At 37.4% G+C, this 19,181-nt stretch overlaps 2 protein-coding genes across 3 annotated transcripts in view; both read right to left on the reverse strand.

The window, feature by feature from the left end:
* The window catches only part of LOC143581271 (23 kDa jasmonate-induced protein-like), a 40,607-nt gene extending 26,410 nt beyond the window's left edge, over positions 1-14,197 (reverse strand). The window contains exons 1-2 of one of the 2 annotated variants that reach the window (XR_013143799.1): positions 13,702-14,197; positions 12,967-13,268 (exon numbers count right to left, since the gene is read on the reverse strand). Coding sequence is in view for 1 of the 2 variants with exons in the window: in XM_077064097.1 (XP_076920212.1) it covers positions 13,086-13,268; positions 13,702-14,136 (618 nt within the window). In the remaining variant the exon portion in view is untranslated. Of the gene's footprint in view, positions 1-12,887; positions 13,269-13,701 lie in introns of those variants that run through there. The other variant, XM_077064097.1, reaches the window with a different exon arrangement.
* LOC143581270 (23 kDa jasmonate-induced protein-like) lies at positions 3,212-4,565 on the reverse strand. The gene is made up of 2 exons (XM_077064096.1): positions 4,085-4,565; positions 3,212-3,596 (listed from the first exon to the last, which is right to left on the reverse strand). The coding sequence occupies exons 1-2, from the start codon at positions 4,517-4,519 to the stop codon at positions 3,411-3,413; spliced, it is 621 nt and encodes a 206-aa protein (XP_076920211.1). The 5' UTR covers positions 4,520-4,565; the 3' UTR covers positions 3,212-3,410.
* Positions 14,198-19,181: the final 4,984 nt, after the last annotated feature.

The raw sequence follows: 19,181 nt of genomic DNA on the forward strand, positions 1-19,181 counted from the left end.
TAAGTTTCCTTCTAATACCATATATTTCATTTCCTATACATTTTGGTAGCTGAATTTTAGTCTCTAATAAGGTGCCACAATATCAGCGACCGGTTATCAGTCACTAATATTGTTCACGTAAAAATCAGTCCCAAATATTATTAGTGACTGATAAATCAGTCTCAGATGACAAGTATTCGAGACTGATATATCAGTTTCTTAAAGTTTAGTCTCTGATAGTCACTTTTTTTTTGTAGTGAAACTTTTCTCTACATCACTTAGTTTCATTTTAAACATCATGATTCCACATAAAAGACTTGTTTATATCCGACATATGGAACAACGTCATGGATATGGACTACTACCAAAAAGATTATACTTAGTATGAGAATTCGGTTTCTCCTTATTTATGTTTAAATTATATACTATGTTTTAGTACGTTCATACATTGATCTTAATTCTTATGTCCTCTCATTTTCATCATTTTTATTGTTACATTACATACAAAAGTAACGTCGACCTTGATTTTCTTCAGGTTCTATACATTTCTAACCACACATGATATAACTAACCACTGATATATTTCTATATTTAGGTATACCTATCATGCATATGAGACATTTAAATTATATCCTATGTTTTAGTTCATACACATATCTTAGTTCTTATTTCGCATCGTTCATCATTTCTATTGTTACATTACATACAAAAGTAACGTCGACGTTGATTTTCTTTACGTTCTATACATTTCTAATCATGCATGATATAACTAATTACAGGCATCTTTTTATACGAGACCATGACTGATGTTTCTTCAAGAGATCCTTTTACAATACCTTAACTTGATCATCTTTATACTACTTGCCGCTTTTTATTTCGAAAATTTTATTTGACTTAATTACCACGTTTCATGCATGTCATGAATTATTGTAATCTTCTATAAAACAAATCTTAAGTGAAGCATTAATAGTTTGTATATGTGATTTAGTCACTCTATTATGGCTAGGAAATGCATCTTGTTGCTAATCTTTGTAAATAGATTAACCATTGAACTTGTTCACACTGCTAGTTTGATGACCAAAGTGAGACAATGATTAATCATTTCAACTTATTTCACTTTCAAACTTTATTCACTGCTGATGGTTATTTCTGCAGTCACTGGTAGCCTGGTTACGGGTAGTAGTTGTTTCTAGCAGTCACTTTGTAAACTTATTACTAATGATGGTTAGTTCTCCTGACAAGAAAAGTTCCAATTAATTATCACAGTTAACGTCAATAACACAATCATTGCTAAAAGTGGATAGTTTTATGCACTGATACCTGCTCAAGTTCTAAGGATGAGCGGGTACCGGTACCAATATCGAAGTCAAACTTCGGGATTAATACCTGTACGTGTACCTTAACGTTACCGTACCGTTACAGAAAACTCGTTACAGAAAACTCAAAAGTAGTTGTACCACCACATAACCAGCCCCTGGGACCCCACCAAGGAGGTGCATCCTCTTGAAGCCACATAGTCGTTTGTGCCAAAAATCAGAATAATCTTGAATGAGTTTGCGCTCTTCAACTCCTAACTTGTAATGCTTTTTATATGTTCCCATCTAACAAAAATAATTTGATTAAATCAACACCACCGATGCAATAGTTGTTGATATATATGCACCCCTCTAATTAAAATAGCAAGAAAAAAATCTACTTGTTGAACTTACTCATGGGTACCCGACATCTTGTATCCCGATGGTCACAACGTGTTAGCCGAGATAAAGTTTTTCAGATGTGGCGTGGGTTCAAATCCCATTGTTGACAAAATGATGTAAATTTAGGAGCAGGTTAGAGGCCAGAGTGCGCGTTGTGGTTATAAAATTTTGTAATCACAAGTAAAAAATTAGCAAGGAGTGATGTTAAATTGGTCTTATATGTATAGTTTAATAGCAGCATGGATCTTGTGTGACCATGAGCCCTTTATAACATCTTAATTTGTTAAATAGCAGCACATATTACTTCACCTTTATATAGTGTTATAATATATATCATAGATGCCAATTGCAAGTATTTTCAACATTTAATATATATGTGCAGTCAATAAACATTTACTACAACTAATTACAACTAATAAATCAATACACATGTTTCTAATATCTCCATCCTAAACATTGAACTACAAAATGGAACACTGATTTCCATAAATGAAGAAAGCTAGAAGTTGCCTGTAAATACAGAGCGAATGCCCTAAACACTTATCCAGGGTTGAATTTCATTTAAATGATTGTAGATTCGCGTTCTATTCATATGTCAAAGGGTTCAAGTTGAAGGGTTAACTTAGCTAGTTAGTTTTCAATTGCTACATCGTTGCATAATCATCCATATGTCCGTTGTTGTTATTTATTTCTCAAGCATGGTCGATTTCAATATTTTCATAGACTAGCAACATGACTTCACATCTTCGAGTGTAGTGTTGTGAATCTTTTAAATAATTTTATTAATATGAGTAATTATCTTTTTTGGCAAAGAAAAATATCTAGAAGCTACAGTCCTATTTCATGATAATAGGATCTTTGAAGTTTGAAACGTGATATGATATAAGTATAACGTTATAATCACTCTATTGTCGATCAAGAACACGCCAAGAAAACATTTTACTACGTATTTATGTAAAGCTTTATAAGCCAATCATTGCAAGCATGCATAGAGCTGAGGTGCTGCTAGTTTTCATCACAATGGCTCAAGTAGTAAGAGCCTTATTGTAAATACGGGGATTGTTCGTTATCTTGTTGGCAATAAACATATTTACTACATCCGAGTACAATAAATAAAACAGGACACAAGTTTCTAATATGACCATCCTAAACGCTGACCAACAAAATAGAATACTGATTTTCAGAAATGCAGAAATCTAGAATTGAAGTTGTCTGTTGATACAAAATGCCATAAATATCCAAGGGTTCAAGTTGAGGGGTTAACTTACCATGTTTGGTTTAAAAATTTTACGTTGTTGCATAAACATCCATACGCTTGTTGCTATTATTTATTTGTCAATTAAGGTTGCTTTCAATATTTTCATAGATAATTGGAAACATGATTTTCCATCTTTTAAGTGTAGCGTTGTAGATCTTTTATATATTTTAATTAATTATCTTTTTTACAAAGAAAAATATCCAGAAGCTACAGTCCTATTTCTTTTGCTTGTTCTCATGATAATACGATCTCTTTGAAGTATCAAAAGTGATTTAGCTTAAGAAAACGTTATAGATGTCGATCGACAACACACCAAGACGACATTTTATTATGTAAAGCTTTACCCAAACATCACCTACTGATTTTGGCTTATTATATATTATTACAAGCATACATAGAACTTAGGAGACGCATTTTCGATCACAATGGCTCAAGTAGTAAGAGCCTTATTAATGTAACTATGAGGATCGTGTTCTTTAATATTTGGCAAGACAGAAAGAGGCGTTGAAACATGGAGTGTTGCCATCCACTGCAATGCTTACATTTGTACCATAGCCTTCCATTCTTGCTAGACTCTGAGCACCAGAATCTTTCAACTTCTTATATATTGCATCCCAGTCACAGGTATTAAAGTATCCCGGAACATTCATCTCACAATAAGCCTGCAACATTCGCATAATAAATCGTTGTTATATATTAATTATGCATGACATTACAAGAACACTGGCTAAAAATGTGTGACTAAAAGGCAGGGTTATTTTAGGGTCAATGACCCAAATTTTCATTGGACTAGTCAACAACAAGAGAATGTCTATTTGACCAACCTCTTCCCAAAATGTACATCCTAAATCTTGTTGACCCGCTGACTTTTAATCATTGGCACATGCATTATTAGCCGACTATATTTTGCCAATTGCCCTAAAACCGTTGATTCGAAGATATTACTTTGGAGCCCGACAAGATTATTTTGGGCAAATGGCACAATCTGGTTGGCCAAAATTCCCGTTGAGTTCATGATAAAATTCAACAAGTCAAAAGGGTTTCAGCTTAGACATTTTGGAAAGAGGTTGGTAAGGACATTCTGGTGATGTTGATTAGTCAAATTAACATTTATTGTGACCTAAATGTGACTAACTATATATATACTTACACTGTTCCTTCCACCCAAGCCAGTTTTCCAAGGGTTGTTCCAAGCGATCATTGCATCAGTGCAATTCTGGATGCGGTACACCACAGCGGCGATTGATCCTTTGGGGTGTGAGCCACTAGTGCCAACATGTCGAAAAACCGCCCACTGCCCATTTTGAATGCTCACCGGGTAGTGCCAAACAACGCTTCCCTCCCAATCGTAGGCAGTCACTTTAGTTATAGTAACTCCGGTGGCATTGTACATCATGCCAAATGTGGAACAGTCTGGGTCTTGGGCGTTTCCCGCTGCTGCATTTTGAGACTTGTTTGAAAGCTGCAACACCTGGTCGAGCTTGCCATCAGCGTTTTGGTAGTTTTGGGCTGCTTGGGCCCTTTGGGCAAGAGTTCCTTGGGTGATTGGGTTGCCAAACACACGAACCGCGGTTGCAGCTGCCATTCTTTAGTCTGAATTAACTGGTATTACAATTTAGCAATTTAATGTTTGGTTTGGTTTCGTATGGATATCTATGGCGGGCACTACCCGTATTTATAAGCCTCTCGGGAACTTGGTACTCTACTCATTCAACTGATCAAGTCATTTTCCATATTTGCATAATTTGATAGGGTATATATTCCTTTTACAGTATATTTTAGCTTAAGTTTGAAGCCACCACATATTTTGATTAATGCATGTCACAATAGATGCACCTTCCATAAGCCTACAATATTATGATAATCAGTTGAATATCAAAGGTTAGACTGCTCAAAACCCAAGCAATAAATTAACTTGATATACTTATTATTATTGGTTGAAATAAAAACTTATAAGTCACATAGATTGCATAATTATTAATAATACACAAAGAGAATCTTGATAAATTGCTCGTCTTATTAATTTTCATATATGGTTTTGAGTATTGTAAATGCAAATGCTGTAACATGTGTGCTTACTTAAAATGTATTGGTTTAAGATATATAAGGTTTTGACAATCTACAACATGTGTGGGTACTACAAGTAAAGATTTTGGGTTTTTCTATAAACTTTGGAGGACTTCAACTTTTGTGTGGTTTGCGCATATCATTAAAGCTGTATACGTATTCCCTTGTCACAGCCTGAGAGGTGAGTTTACGTAAAATATTAATTTCACTTTTTAAAGTTTCAAGGACATTTATTTGTTTATGGTTTAGTGTGACACGACGTGTGCGGGTCGGGTTAATATTAGGGTTTAGAGTATTCTATTTTTTTTCGAACTGTATATATTTTAAACAAACAGCCAAAGCCATAAAGAAACAACACCCCTCTCCACAAGCCGGAGAGATGCCCGACAATTACAAAAAACTGAAATTACACCATTTGGACCAAACTAAAGACCTACATTTGGACATGTTCTTGAGCCATAAAAATCCTAGAGACCTATCACCTACTATTTCCTCTATATTGACTTCTTTATCTTCAAATATTCTCTCATTACGGGCTTTCCATAGTCTTGACTTCTTTAGAGTATTCTATTAACATAACATTTTTAAGGTTTTATGAATTAATAATATGTTAAATTCAACATAAATATCTAAATCAAATTATTCCGTGTATGAGTGTTTGGCCTTTTTTTAGACTTTAGACATTGATAAAATGAAGTAAAAGTGGCTAATAGTCCAAACTTTAAAAGTGAAGCAAGCAATTTTTTTTATTAGATTGTATTAATGTATATCTAATGTGGTAAGCTATAGCATCGGAATAAATCTTATGCTCAAAGATTATATCCCTATCATAAGATGTACATTTGAAAACCTTGTTCACAAATTCAAAATTTATAAAGCCCGAATCAATTATCCCTAAGGAACATGAATCCCATTATTTTTGTTTGTACTTGTAATGTTTGACATGTGTCCTGATAAGATATTTCCAAAGTAATGAGACCGGAAAAAGACAACCTTCTAGAATCTCTTTTATAATATATTTTTTAACGTTTCATTTGGATCACTAACGGGTCACTGACCTATCCGATTATCTACACTCCAACCTTAAGAGAAAATCCACCAAAGGTGAGAAATCCCCCGACCTGGAATCTTTTTTTTTATGTGTTACGGGTGAGACTTGAACCCAAAATACCCCGTTAACTGTTGTAATTGTCGTTTCACTCAATGGGTGTAACAACAACCTCTCGTTCAATCTGTTTTGCATACTAAAAGGGGGAGTCCTTCGAGTTTACTCATCCTCGTAATACTATAAAGTGAGCATGCTTAACTATAAATTTCTCCTGTCATACATAACCATTGCGCCTAAAACGCGCTAGTGATATTTAAGGTCTGATATTCCTTATGACCCTTACATCTTTTCTTATCCATATCCGATGTGGGATTTAGCTTAGTGTGTTACATTCACCTCCTTCTGGACTCATCGTTTTTGATAAGGTTTGCCTCCACCATCCTAATCAGGATGTGAGATTACTTAAAGGTCATCCTTTTGAAAACCTGACTCAACATCTTCAATGTCACATTAGTAGAGTAGCACTACTATAAATTATTACATTTGATCTCTCGTACCTCCAATATTGTCCGTGTGAAGACTTCGCAAGAGGTCACTAATTCTGGTACCACTCTCAACTTAGCACCTTTAACTACAGAGTGATCATCTCATTCACTCGCAACAACAACAACAACAACCATACCTAGTAAATTCCACAAATAGAAAAAGTTATTAGTAGGGTCTGGAAAGGTGGCAAATCTTACCTCTATCCCTGAAGACAGAGTGGCTGCTTCCAACGAGACCCTCAGATGCAAAACAAAAAATATAAATGCAAACAAATAATACAAAATAATATTAGGTAAAGTTATGACTAGGAAGCATATTTCTAACTAAAACTATATCCTTCACCTAAAAATACTTAGCCTTAATCCTATGCCTTGAAGAAGTCTCATTTTCAACCATATCCTCGAAGAGGTGCATTTATATCAAATAATGTCTAAGCATCTCATCGTAAGTCAATTTGGGTCTGCATCTACCCCTCATCCATCTATAGTAATGTTTTCTACTGATCAACATGATCCGTTGTTTGTATTCTCTTCATGTGTCCAAACTACATCAATCTCCCTTCCCTAATCTTATGTGATAAACTACCTACCTCTAATCTTTCCAAAAAAAACGTCATTTCTTATTTGGTCAAACCTTGTATTCCTGCACATCCAGACCTTATATGCATTTGCCTTCTTGACGGTGCAACATTTTGTTCCTTGCAACAAAGCTGGTCTAATGGCAACCCTATAAATATTTCCCTTTAGTTTAATTGGAACCTCATGTCGCGCAAAACTCCCGTAGCTACTCTCCATCTACACCATCCTACCTGGACTCGATGATTCACGTCTCTGTTTATATCTCTATCGCTCTTTACAACTGATCCTAAATACTCGAAATTTGTTGTCTATGGACCCACTTAGTTTTCAATAGTGATCTGGACCTCGTCATTTTCGTTTACCGAGCTAAAGTCACAGTAGACGTACACGGTTTTTGAGCGACTAGCCCTTAATTAAACTTTTTCTATCTCATACACTTCTCTTTCATTATATACGGCCCATTGGGCTCCAACACAAATGGCCTTGGGCCCAAACATACATAAACAAAGTTCAACAAGCTAACACAACATTAACAAAATACAAAATACAAATACGAAAGACTAATCATGAAATGGGCCTAACAATCTCCCTCTAGTCTTTAGTATTTGTCTTGTTAGCTTCCATCATCACTCGCACTCGGACTCGTACTCGAATATATCGCCATTTTCTTTGAAAGGTTGATGTTCAACAAGTAAACGGACAAACTTGTTGAATTTTCCGACGATTGCGACTGTATTGTCGCGACGGACGTCTTCGACAGTACACAGAGGTGACTTGACAAGCTTATTCAAGTCACTTAGTCTGAAACCGGCTAGTTCATGTTCATCGAAGAACCGCAGTTCATGAGTGCGTTCACAGTGAATTATGACTTCACCATGAATGTTGTCAAACTCCTAAGCAATGAAGTCAAACATGAAGTCGTCATCGAAGGGCATGCCATGAAAAATTGGTTCTCGATGATCGTCTAGCATCTTGTATCTTCGACTCTTGGATGGCCTGCTGGTGAACGGGTTTATCTCCTTTGACTTGTAAGACCTACCCGAATTGACAGCGAACTTCGGGTAGTTGGTCTTCCACTCGTGCTTCAAGAAACGCTTGAACCATGACTCCAGTGTGTCTTTATGATGAGCTATGGTTTTTCTGAAGTAATTCAAGTCGAGGACTGACAAAGTGTGCATATCTCCATAGGTAAGCTACGTCAGATCACCATTCGCACGGTGTATAGCCCAACTTTTGCTATCCTTGTGCCACTTTGCATAGAGAATTGGGTTCGAGTCATGGTACGGTCTTGATCTCCACCTCATGCTTGCCATCCTGCTCACACTATAGTACTTGATGCATTTACTTAACTTCTTTTGAGCAGGCTTGGTAGAGGGAGGCGAAACTGGACCTTGAGCGACGGTTTCTTCAATCACCCTTTCCAGAGTGTTCGGATTGGGCGAGTAGTTGATGCCGTCGTCATTGTCCTCATTTATTTCCACAACTTCCTTGACTGGTGAATCGATACCTGCATCAGAACAAATGTTAAAAATAGAGGCAATTTCAGCAATTGCAGCATCCGTTTCACGTGTCTTATTGGCTTCACTTAGCGGTTCCTCCTCCGCCATCTTATTTTCTCCAGTGGCACCACCATCACCACTATCATCACCATTACCACCATCACTACCACGAGGTTCATCAAAACTACCGTACTCGTGATCATCATCGTCATCATTCTTGTCCTCATCATCTTCCTCACTCATCATCATCACCATCATCGTCTTCATCATCAGACTCGTCTTCGTCATCACCATTACCATTACCTCCACCACCACCTTGAGCTACTTGTTGTTGTGGAACAAACTCAATTAAAGCAGTTGTAAAAACAACAGTGACTTGCTCACCTGTAGTAGGTGCAACAAGTGATGAGCTAGTGGAACTGACCTGCCCAGTTGTGGCGGCAGTAGTAGCCACAGGCTCAGTGCTTACAGTTGTTCCAACAACTGGTGGAGACTCATCAACACTAGCCTTCACACCCGAGATACCTTCACCAGCATCCTTTCTGGTCTCTCACCTGTGTATAGGAAACCATGCAAGTTTCCTTGAGCTCTAACCCTTTCGGCATCGGTGACCAGATTGGCAAGAGCTGTTTTTCGTCTATTGCTCTGCTCGGTCCTTGGCTCATTTACACGAAGAAAACCACGAAAGGTCTCCATGAGATGTGTTCTCAGATTCTCCACATCTTCATATGTTAACCGCATTACCTCCATAACTGCAAGGTAGCGGTTCACCAACGATTCATTTATGCGAACTTGAGATTCGCATTGATCCTCCATTTTGCCTTCTAGTTGCTCAATCATGTCACATAGCTTCACACTCTCACCCATTAACCTATCCACATCCCTGGCAGGATTGGATCCACTTTCCAACAAACTGACTCTTGAGCCAAGACGCTCAAAGTCCAACCAAATACGATCAAGAGTCGAGTCCAATTCCCTCCTAAAATTTCTAGCAAAGTTAGAGGAGGAGGAGGGAAGATCAGACTCCAAACCACAGACTCATGACTGAAGGCGTTCAGTCTCATCATGAAGCTCAACGTTTTGCAAGAAGTTTTGATTAGTCAACTGTTATTGACCGTCGACTCTTCTTTGTAAATTCTGAATCCATTCCCGCTGACTCACGATCAAGGCTTGGTCTAAATCCCTTTGTTCTTGAAGAGTTTCCGCTCAATCAGCCATAGCGTCTCGTTGCTTTGTTACCTCTTGATTGATTGTTTGTTGATCCTTGATGAACATGATCAACATAAGCTCACAATTGGCACGGTTCTCGTTGGCTTCTTCCAATGTCTTAATCCTATCGAGGATAGGATCTCGAAACACTTGTGACTTCTTCGACTTGCCACTTGAAAGAGGAGTGGCCACTATGATTGGGCTCTTTTGGGTTTCGGGAGGTGTGGTTGATATGGTTGAGTGTAGTGTGGTTGGTATAGGTAGAGTTAGGGATAAGGTTGGGAATGATGTGGTTAAGGCTAAAGGTAGGCTGGTAGGCTCGGTTGTGGTTTCTATGGTTGATGTGGCGGTTTGGGATTGTATGGATTCTTTGAATGTATAGGTCCAAACTGATGTTCCTCTAATAGGTGATGTGAATTGGTATGTTGGTGAAGTAACATGTGCGGAGGTCCTAGGTGAGGTTAAGGTTTGGGGTTGGGTGGCAAGAGGAATGCTTTCAAACATAGATGGTATGGGCTCATCTAGTCGTGTTGGTGAGGTTTCGGGAGATGTGATGGGTTCGTCTCTAAGAGATGGTGTTTTTTTTGGGTTTGGGTTTGGTTTTGAGGATAATCCTAGGTTTGGATTTTGATTGGGGTTTGGATAGTGATTTGGATTTGATTTTGGATTGGGTTTTTGGTGAGGTTGAGGTTTGTGTTTTGGTGAATTTTATTTGTTTGGCTTGGAGGGCTCTTAAGGTTTTGGCTAGGGTAGTAGGTGATCCTATGTGTGGGTCAGGTATGGTGGTGGTTTGTGTGGCTATTGGTTCAATAATCATTACAACAGTCAAAGGAAAACGTATCTTAATGGAAGGTACCTTGGAAGAAGAAGACTTCTTCGAATCTTTGGCCTTCTTCAAGCGTTTTAACAGACACTGTGGCTCTTTTTCTTCTTCCACCTCAGCAGCAGCAGACTTTGATGATTCACCAGTTTTTCTTTTGCCTTTGTCGTGCTTCTACTTGGACCTGTGTTCCACCACAACATCTACTTCCGGCTCAGCCTCAGTCTCAGCATCCGATTCATCAAATGGTTCATCTTGTTCCTCCTCTTCATCACCTTCTTCATCATGACCATCATCATGATCATCTCCACTGTCTCCTCCTTCCTCCTCTACCTCGGTCTCATCACTATTAGTCTCTGTCTTGGGAAACTGACCAAACTTTACCCGGGCTCCTTACCTTTGTACTTGTAAATACTCCTCTCGGTAGGCTCAAGGATAGCCTTCAATGCTGATTGCCGAACCATGTTCACATGATAAGGTTCGGAAGATTCAATAGTATTCCCTTCATCATTCACTTCGTCTATATACACAGGCTTGGGTGTGTCAGGAAGTAGATAATCCAAGATCAATTGGACAAATCTTGGGTACATCATACGTCTATTCTTAGCAAGCACATTTCAGTGCATGTACTTGAAGAACAAACTTGAGTAGTTGTACTTCCTTTTCTATGTCAGGCACAGCATGACTCCTACCCGTTCAGCATTTGACTTATCAAAACCTCCCTTTTTTGTGAAGATAGGCAGTTAGCAACAATATGGAAGAAAAGCTTCCAATAAACAGGGAGATGATTCTTTATACAAGTGCCCCATACTGTATCGTATCCAAGTTAAAAATTAGCAAGGATTCATGTTGTTAAATTGGTGTTATATGTATAGTTTAATAGCAGCATGGATCTTGTGTAACCTTGAGCCCTTTATAACATCTTAATTTGTTATATAGCAGCACATATTAGTGATATTACTTCTCCTTTATATAGTGTTATAATATATATCATAGATGCCAATTGCAAGTAATATATGTGCAGTCAATAAACATTTACTACATCTAAGTACAATTAATAAATCAATACACATGTTTCTAATATCTCCATCCTAAACATTGAAATACAAAATGGAACACTGATTTCCAGAAATGAAGAAAGCTAGAAGTTGCCTGATGGAATGCCCTAAATACATCCAGGGTTGAATTTCATTCAAATGATTGTGAATTCGCATTCTATTCATATGTCAAAGGGTTCAAGTTGAAGGGTTAACTTAGCTAGTTAGTTTTCAATTGGTACATCGTTGCATAATCATCCATATGTCCGTTGTTGTTATTAATTTCTCAAGCATTGTCGATTTCAATATTTCATAGACTAGAAACATGACTTTCCATCTTCGAGTGTAGTCATGTTGTGAATCTTTTAAATAGTTTTAATTAATATGAGTAATTATCTTTTTTGGCAAAGAAAAATATCCAGAAGCTACAGTCCATTTCTTTTGCTTGTTGTCATGGATCTCATGATAATAGGATCTTTGAAGTTTGAAATGTGATCTGATATAAGTATAACGTTATAATCACTCTATTGTCGATCAAGAACACACCAAGAAAACGTTTTATCTATATAAAGCTTTATAAGCCAATCATTACAAGCATACATAGAGCTGAGGTGCTGCTGGTTTTCATCACAATGGCTCAAGTAGTAAGAGCGTTATTGTAAATACGGGGATCGTGTTCGTTATCTCGTTGACAATAAACATTTACTGCATCTGAGTACAATAAATAAAGCAAGACACAAGTTTCTAATATCACCTTCCTAAACGTTGACCAACAAAATAGAATACTGATTTTCAGAAATGAAGAAAGCTAGAATTGAAGTTGTCTGTTTATACAAAATGCCCTAAATATCCAAGGGTTCAAGTTGAGGGGTTAACTTACCTAGTTTGGTTTTAAATTTTTACGTTGTCACATAAACATCCATACGCTCGTTGCTATAATTTTTTGTCAATTGAGGTTGCTTTCAATATTTTCATAGATAATTGGAAACATGATTTTCCATCTTTTATGTGTAGCGTTGCAGATCTTTTAAATATTTTAACTAATTATCTTTTTTACAAAGAAAAATATCCAGAAGCTACAGTCCTATTTCATTTGCTTGTTCTCATGATAATAGGATCTCTTTCAAGTTTCAAAAGTGATCTGGCAATAGAAAACATTATAGATGTCGATCAACAACACACCAGGACGACATTTTATTTATGTAAAGCTAATTTTGCCAAACATCACCTACTGAGTTTGGCTTATTATATATTACAAGCATACATAGAACTTAGGAGATGCAGTTTTGATCACAATGGCTCAAGTAGTAAGAGCCTTATTGTAACTACGGGGATCGTGTTCGTTATCTATTTGGCAAGACAGAAAGAGGCGTTGAAACATGGAGTGTTGCCATCCACTTCGATGCTTACATTTGTACCATAGCCTTCCATTCTTGCTAGACTTTGAGCACCAGAATTCTTCAACTTCGTATATATTACATCCCAGTCACAGGTATTAAAGTATCCCGGAACATTCATCTCACAATAAACCTGCAACATTCGCATAAATAATTCGTTGTTATATATTAATTATGCATGACATTACAAGAACAATGGCTAAAAATGTGTGACTAAAAGGCATGGTTATTTTTGGGTCAATGACCCAAATTTTCATTAGACTAGTCATCAACAGGAGAATGTCTACTTGACCAACCTCTTCCCGAAATGTCCATGCTAAATCTTGTCTACTCGCTGACTTTTAATCATTGGCTCATGGCATTATTAGCCAACTAGATTTTACCAATTGTCCTAAAACCGTCGATTCGAAGATATTACTTTGGAGCCCGGCGAGATTATTTTGGGCAAGTGGCACAATCTAGTTGGCCAAAATTCCCGTTGGTAAAACGAGCATTCTCTTGATGTTGATTAGTCAAATTAACATTTATTGTGAACTAAATGTGACTGACTATATATATATACTTACACTGTTCATTCCACCCAAGCCAGTTTTCCAAGGGTTGTTCCAAGCGATCATTGCATCGGTGCAATTCTGGATGCGGTACACAACTGCAGCAATTGATCCTTTGGGGTGTGAGCCACTAGTGCCAACATGCCGAAAAACCGCCCACTGCCCATTTTGGATGTTCACCGGGTAGTGCCAAACAACGCTTCCCTCCCAATCATAGGCGATCACTTTAGTTATAGTAACTCCGGTGGCATTGTACATCATGCCAAATGTGGAGCAGTCTGGGTCTTGGGCGTTTCCCGCTGCTGCATTTTGAGACTTGTTTGAAAGCTGCAACACCTGGTCGAGCTTGCCATCAGCGTTTTGGTAGTTTTGGGCTGCTTGGGCCCTTTGGGCAAGAGTTCCTTGGGTGATTGGGTTGCCAAACACACGAACCGAGGTTGCAGCTGCCATTGTTTAGTCTGAATTAAGTGGTACTACAATTTAGTAATTTAATGTCTGGTTTGGTTTTGTTTGAAAATTTATGTCATGGGCACTACCCCTATTTATAAGCCTCTCGGGGACTTGGTACTCTACTCATTCAACTGATCAAGTCATTTTCCATATTTGCATAATTTGATGGGGTATATATTCCTTTTTATATTTTAGCTTAAGTTTGAAGCCACCACATATTTTGATTATTTGTTGAATATCAAAGGTTGAACTGCTCAAAACCCAAGCAATAAATTAACTTGATATACTTATTATTATCGGTCGAAAGAAAAACTTATAAGTCACATAGGCTGCATAGCGTAACTATTAATATATACATAAAGAAAATCAAATTTTGATAAATTGCTTGTTTTATTTATATAAGGTTTTGAGTATTGTTAATGCAAATGTTGTAACACATAGCTTACTTAAAAGATTTTGGTTTTAAGATATAAGGTTTTGGTCACGTTAAATATTATCATGGTTTGGCGACCCACAACACATGCATGTGGGTCGTACACATAGAGGTTTCGGGGTTTTATATAAACTTTGGAGGACTTCAATATTTGTGTAGTTTAGTGTGTAGTCGTTATAGTTGTATACGTATTCCTGTGCCCCAACATGAGCACAGGGTTATGGTCGTCCTGAGAATGCTTGGACCTTTAGGGACTTGTGTGGGTAAATAATGGGCCCCTCATATTAATTTTGCCTTGATTTTCACGATTAAGTACAAAAGTAAAAAAAGTAGAGTATTTTTAATATTTTTTGGACATGAGCATCAAGCAAAGCACTGTTGGTCCAGACAGATCAAACAATCAGATCAAACGAACTTATCAAACAAATTAACACGAGATATTGGGGTGACAACCCTCGACTCTTTTCATATAATCAAACGAACATACCAAACGAACTTCACGGACTTAACAAACGTACATGGAGATGAGACTCCTTGACTCTCTCTTAACTCTCTCTCTCTCAACTCTCTCTCAAGTCTCACAAATAAAACTAATAATCTAGACCCTATTTATAGACTTATTAAACTTCTTATCCAAGACAACCCCAACTTTCTCTCCAAGGCAAACATTTCCTAAACCTATTATAATTCAAATAACTAAATAAATATAACACAATTAAATAAACCTTTAACTTTACTAATAATTCAAGATTAATCATTCATTCACCCCCTTAATCTTGAATTGTTCATCTCTTTTGTACCACCAAGGTCTTGAATTCCCAATAGCACTCTCAACTCTTCAACTTTAATCATTGGTTCATCTTTAACCTTTCTTCTCAGTTGTTTGTAACAAACTTGTTTAACAAGTTCTTCATGTTCATCATTCATACCATCCACATTGATCTCACATACCACTTCATTCTCCAAGTTCTTCTTTCTCACTTTTCTTTTCTTTATTTGATCATCAAAACTTGCAGATAGGCTATTCATTCCTTCTTTATCAGACCTACTAGGCCTTCCATTCTGACAATTCTTCTCAACCTTTCATTCGGTTCTAACTTTTCATCAACAACTGCTCAATTATTGACTTTCACACACACCTTCAAACTTGCAGACTTCTTAGCTGCATCATTCCTTTCATTTAGTACAATATCCTTCCTCTCATCATCATCAGCAGATTTCTTGCTTCTTTTCTGCTCACTTATCTTATCAATTTTCTCATCTTCAAGGTTGTTTGAGTCATGAAAACATACCTCAAGATTCTCCATCTTCTCTTCTTCTGAAGAAATTCTTTCTTTTTCTTCATTCAACCTTTCTTTTCCTTTACTTCTCAAAACAACTTGCAAAGCTTCTTCATTCTCTTTTAGCTTTCTGAGCTTCATTATTACGTGCTTGTTCTTCTTGAACAATAGCATCCAATCTTTCCTTCTCAGCGGCTTCTTAAGCTGCTTTTTCATCTTCCTCCTTTCGTACATAATCAATTCCGAAAAATCGAATCTTCAAAGCACGCCATACTTCCTTTGCATTCATGAGTATGCCAACTTTTACCAAGATATCTTCCGGTAGGGTTTGACATATGAACCCCAACGCTGTGTACATCTCCCTTTCATCTACAGCTACGCCGACTGTAGGTTCAATAACATCCCAAAAACCATACTCTTTCAGAAACCCCTCCATCTTGGTTGACCATACCTTGTAGTTCGATTTCGTCAATACTGGAAGTCCTCCAATCTTCATCATTGTGTCTTTCCTATCTTTACTTTCTTCTCTGGTTTGCTCTTTCAGTTGAAATTGATCCCCGATCCAAAATCAATCTCCAATAAATAACCAAACACCACTAACTTTTCTTAGTTTATCAAGAATATATCTTGATAAACTATTTAATTGATGAACAATAATAACACCAATATGGTGGCTACCTTCCACGTAAGGAATAAAAATATCAAACACAAATAATATTATTTATGTTGTCAGTTGTGTTATTCCCAAACACAAACACAAACACAATTGTGACATATATTATATCACGCAACTTCCCTTTTATCTAGCAAACAGCAAACGGCAAACAGAAGGACCCGCCAATCGAACAAAACAAAACGGATAATCAAACTCTCTTCTTTGAACGAGCCTAAGCTCTGATACCAATTGTTGGCCCAGAAGGATCAAACAATCAGATCAAACGAACTTATCAAACAAACTAACACGAGATATTGGGGTGACAACCCTCGACTCTTTTCATATAATCAAACGAACATACCAAACGAACTTCACGGACTTAACAAACATACATGGAGATGAGACTCCTTGACTCTCTCTTAACTCTCTCTCTCAACTCTCTCTCAAGTCTCACAAATAAAACTAATAATCTAGTCCCTATTTATAGACTTATTAAACTTCTTATCCAAGACAACCCCAACTTCCTCTCCAAGGCAAACCTTTCCTAAACCTATTATAATTCAAATAACTAAATAAATATAACACAATTAAATAAACCTTTAACTTTACTAATAATTCAAGATTAATCCTTCAAGCACAACATAAGTTCTTTTGTTTTGGCTTTCAAGTCATAGCCAAATTACAAGTTCTAGAAGATTGATTCAAGATTTAGACAGAAGTACCGACGATCAAATAAGATGGAAGACGGGACCAAGTAATCAAGTCGGTTTTCCAAAAGAACCGTGTTCCCTCTCGATTCAATGTCCAATTCTTACATCATAAATTACACAATTTGGACGGTTAAGTCCATCTTCAAGGTTTAAGGGTTGTTGGAATCTATCAAACAAATAACGGGAATGGTGGTCGACCTGAAGATAGACGGGTTGGTGATTGTGTATCTCTATCAAGCCATGTAGGAGGATTTGGTGATGCAAGTGGCTCACCTTTCCACCCCTAAAAAGATAAGGGATACACTTAAGACTCGTTCGTTGGGGTTGATAGGGTTCGGAAAGCACGGATCGAGTCTCTTCAAAATGAGTTCAATGTACTCACGGGAAGCACGAATCGAGTCTCTTCAACATAATTTACATAATCTTGCATGGATATGGCATGCTCGATTAGGTTACTTGAATTTCAATGCCCTTCGGGGTCTCTTGAAACTTGCCGATGGAGTGCCAAGAATCGAACACCCGATGCAAATTTGTGATGCATGTATGCTAGGAAAACAAACAAGATCGAATATACCGAAAGAATCCAACTATCATGCAAATTACCGCTCGAGCTCATTTATGCCGACTTTTGTGGCGCAATTACTCCCGAGACAAACAATGGAAATCGGTACTTTTTACCTATTGTTGACGATTACACCCATTATATGTGGGTTTACATGATAAAGAAGAAAGACCAAGTTGCGGGCTTACTCACTGATTTCGTGAAAAGGGTGGAAAATGAAACGGGAAAGAATAAAACATACGAACCGACAACAGGGTGAGTTTACATTCCATGTGTTGGAAGATATTAAGTATAGGTGTGGCACATCAATTTACGGCCCGTACACCCATATCAAAATGGGGTGGTTAAAAGAAGAAATTGAACCATACTTAGTACGAATCGAAGTTTGTTAAGGCGATGCCACTACCATAAGATCCATGGGGAGAAGCAATTCATCACTCAATTTATTTACTAAACCGATCACCAATAAATATATTTGGAGGATTCGACTACGTACGAGCGTTTTAAATAAAGAAAACCGAACCTTTCACACGTTAAAGTATTCGGATACATGGGCTATGTAAAAGTCCTTGGTCCTGATCAAAAGAAACTGGAAGACCAAATCATTGTGATGATTCACTTAGGTACTCAACTAAGAACAAAAGCCTACCGTATGTTTGATCCGGTCAAAAGCGAGTACACATTACACGGGATGTCAAGTTCGACGAGTGTAAAAGGTATGTGTGGGCTGATCTTGACAAACAAAGGGGAGTAAAGGGTCCGAAATGGACCGAGTTTATTATTGGGTACGATATTGAAACCGAACCGAAGCAGGTTAAGGTCCATAACCAGTGAGTTGGTTCGAATCAGAGATAGAAGTGAGTCATCAAGTTCAAATAGTGGAAGCCAACCCATAAGCTCGACACTAGCCTAAACGAGGAACCATTACAAGTTCCCCAGCCTCGTCGAACTACTCAAAAGATGGTTTTGCCTAAGAACTTTAGCGATTTTCTTGTTGAAGGAATACTGACACCCACCGAGCAATACCCGACAATCGACGAGGTAAATCTCCTATTATCATTCAACGACAAACCGGAAAGTTTTTGTGAAGCGAATAATGAAAAACATTGGAGAAAGGACATGGAAGCAGATATTGAGTCGATTGAGAGAAACAAGAAATGGCAGTTAGTTGAAACACCACCCATAGTAAAACCGATAGGCTTAAAATGGGTTTATAAAATCAAAAGAGACGAATTCGTGAAAATAACCAAGCATAAGGACCTACTCGTAGCTAAGGGATATGTTCAAATATATGGGATCGACTTCGAAGAGGTGTTCTCACCGGTTGTGAGAGTAAAAAACATAAGACTTTTACTTGCGTTAGCAGCAAACCGAGGTTGGGAAGTGTATCACATTGATGTAAAAT

Source organism: Bidens hawaiensis, unplaced genomic scaffold, assembly GCF_021521415.1.
Source record: "Bidens hawaiensis isolate Kalapana, Puna unplaced genomic scaffold, B.hawaiensis_p1.1 tig00030848_1, whole genome shotgun sequence".
Taxonomy (NCBI): Eukaryota; Viridiplantae; Streptophyta; class Magnoliopsida; order Asterales; family Asteraceae; genus Bidens; species Bidens hawaiensis.